The sequence below is a fragment of the Mus pahari genome, chromosome 10 (genome assembly GCF_900095145.1).
Source record: "Mus pahari chromosome 10, PAHARI_EIJ_v1.1, whole genome shotgun sequence".
NCBI classification, from domain to species: Eukaryota; Metazoa; Chordata; class Mammalia; order Rodentia; family Muridae; genus Mus; species Mus pahari.
In genome coordinates this window covers 50,846,718-50,849,443 of record NC_034599.1, presented here as the reverse complement: position 1 = coordinate 50,849,443, position 2,726 = coordinate 50,846,718, and the positions used below count along the sequence as shown (strand labels likewise).

The 2,726-nt window shown below is 40.9% G+C and overlaps 1 protein-coding gene across 1 annotated transcript; it reads right to left on the bottom strand.

The window, feature by feature from the left end:
* Window positions 1–645: 645 nt before the first annotated feature.
* On the bottom strand, window positions 646–2,720 carry LOC110327184 (E3 ubiquitin-protein ligase RNF19A-like). The gene has a single exon (XM_021205944.1). The coding sequence runs from the start codon at window positions 2,673–2,675 to the stop codon at window positions 2,121–2,123; it is 555 nt and encodes a 184-aa protein (XP_021061603.1). The 5' UTR covers window positions 2,676–2,720; the 3' UTR covers window positions 646–2,120.
* Window positions 2,721–2,726: the final 6 nt, after the last annotated feature.

The window sequence follows — 2,726 nt, the reverse complement described above, 5'->3', positions numbered from 1 at the left end:
GTAGCATACCACACAGCAATGAGTGTGTGCTTAGTCCCTCCAGAACTGTGCACANAAGATAGTTAACGTTGTTATGCATCTTTAAGCACAATAAGAAAATTAAATTAAAAATTAATTTTAAAGTGGTAAAGACTAGGGGTGGAGAGATGGCTCAGTGTTTGGGAGCACTTGCTGTTCTTGCAGAGAACCTGGGTTACATACCTGGTACCCACATAGAGGCTCACAACTATCTGTAACTCTAGTTTCAGGGGGTTCAGTGCCCTCTTCTGGCTTCCATGGACACAGGCAAGCATATAGTAAGCTTACATACATTCAGGCAAGACACCTATACATATAAAATAAAGATAAGTAATTCTGCTTTAAAAAATAGTAAAGAGAAATAAGTTGTTCAGTGGGTTAAATACACAGGCACACACACACAAACACACACACACTGACATGCACACGTTTCCTTGAATGGTTTCCTCTGGCTGCTATAAGAAAGTAAAAGAAGGTTATTAGCTTAAACAACATGGTGTGTGTATAGATGGGATAGGGGTGTGGAATATATAGCAAACTCCAACTTCAGGCACATTAGACTTAAGTCTCTTGCTATTAAGCCTCACTCCCAGATCTTTGTTTTGTTTTGCTTTGTTTTTTCATTAGTATTTATATTCATTTCATGTCTCCTGTTTGCATACTCATGACTGAAAAAAATTAGAATGCAAACAAAAGTACAAACACCATAATGAGCAGTATCAGGTAAAAGAACTAATGGTATCTAAGCAGATTAATGGAAGCAGTGAGGAAAATGACAGTACAGGATTGTAGCCTGGACATTTTCCTTGTTTATCAAAAGAAAATGCTCAGTAGCACCATAATGGCAACACTTAGACGAAACACCTAAGGTCGAGTCCTTGACCACTATGAGGTTGGCCTGCCAGGAAAGATGTGTGGGAAGTCAATAGTGCAGGCAGTATTTTGGCCAACTTCTGCTCTTGTCAGCTGAACATCCCCTGTAAACAAAAGCAAAAGGAAACAAAGCCACACATTGACATTTATGTAAGCTTGGTGCAAGCTCTGCATTGTTTTGATTTCATGGTTCAAAAAGATATTCATGTTAAAAGTTGAGGTTGTGTAATGTTAAATTTTCAAAAGGCTGCATGTGTGTCTTTGTAGGTGAATACTTTTTCAGAGTAGTTAATAAAAACATTCATGTTTACCTATTTGCTGTATTTTTCTATATTATCCAAGGTGACTAGATAAGACATGATGGGAAATTCTGGAGCAAAATTCTCAAATGAGGAGGCTCATAAAACACAGTCTCTCTCAAAGACACGAAGAATTGAAGGGCACTAACTTGCCTTAGTGACAGGTGTGTCTGTAATACATCGTAATGGGATTGTCTTCTGCTGTTGTCAGACCCTAAGTTACCTACTTTTACTTCTTCCAAAATGGCAACAACCACACTCATATGGAACAGTACCAAGTATTTCGACTTCAGATTTGTGCAAAAACTGCCAAACCTTGCTCCAGTTTCTAAGTATCTGAATGGTTACCAATGGGCAGCATGAAACTTGATATCTACATTGCATATGAAGAAATGAAATTTGAGCTCAGTTATGAAGACAAATGTTACAAAGAGGATCATATACTGAGTAATCTGCCAAGTTCCATCCTTTAGTGGTTTCAATAAAATGTCACTAACCACTTATCCCTAAGCTTCAATCTTCCTTAAGGATGCCATAGAACAGTGTGAGTATCTTATGATTACAAATTAAGCCAAATTTCTATCTAAACACATGTGTATGTGCATCAGGCAGTGTTTTATTCTGGTACCAACACACTTTAAAGCCTTCATTTCATAGTTTGGTAATATCAACATGAAACAGAATGCTTTGCTAGACATACAAAGTGTATTTGCATGACGATTATGAAACCTGGCTTTCGTGGTAACTTAAACTTAACAGTCACAGATGGTCAACCAGCTCTCAACAATGTTGTTCAGTGGTTCTTACTCTGCAGCATTCATGGGCCTACATTTTAGTCTGGACAGCAACTTTTATGTCTGCTGTCTGGTGCGAGGGGTTATTATTTGTCTCTCTCAGTGTGTCACCATCCACCATCAGCTTCCCCCAACGTCAGTTGGTGCCATGCTCGTCTGCTGCATGGCAGGGCCGTGGGACTTCTGAACAGGAAGCAGTTTTGGAAAGCAGAGCACTGCTGCATTGGTGAGGTGGATGTTTCAGCCCAGCATTTTCTACCTCAGGAAGGGTGTTCACAGCTGCGAAGTGGGCGTGGCAGTCCCTGGAATGGTGACTACAGGACACTCTCATGCTATCTAAGTAAGAAAAGTGATTGCAGTGGGAAACTGCTACAGATGGCATGCTGCCACTCAGGGATGGCACCTCAAAGTCACTTAAGTTTGTGCTTTGTGGCTGTAACAACTGTGCATCCATGTCCTCTCTGGTTTCATTGATCTTCATGTTATCCTTTTTCCTCAGTTTACCACTCTTTGACTTTTTTCTTCCTGTTGCTTCCTTGGACCACTTGGTAGCACTGGATTTACCTTCAGGCAAGCCACTGGATGCCCTGCCCGTGTGGCCACAGGCAGCACCACGGTCATCCACACTGCTGCCTCCANTGCTGGGTTGGAACTTGAATGGCTTTGATTCAATATCCACTTGCACTTCCATACTGTACCCTTCTCTGTTCAGAGGGATGAAGGAGTTCAGAATGGATCCGGC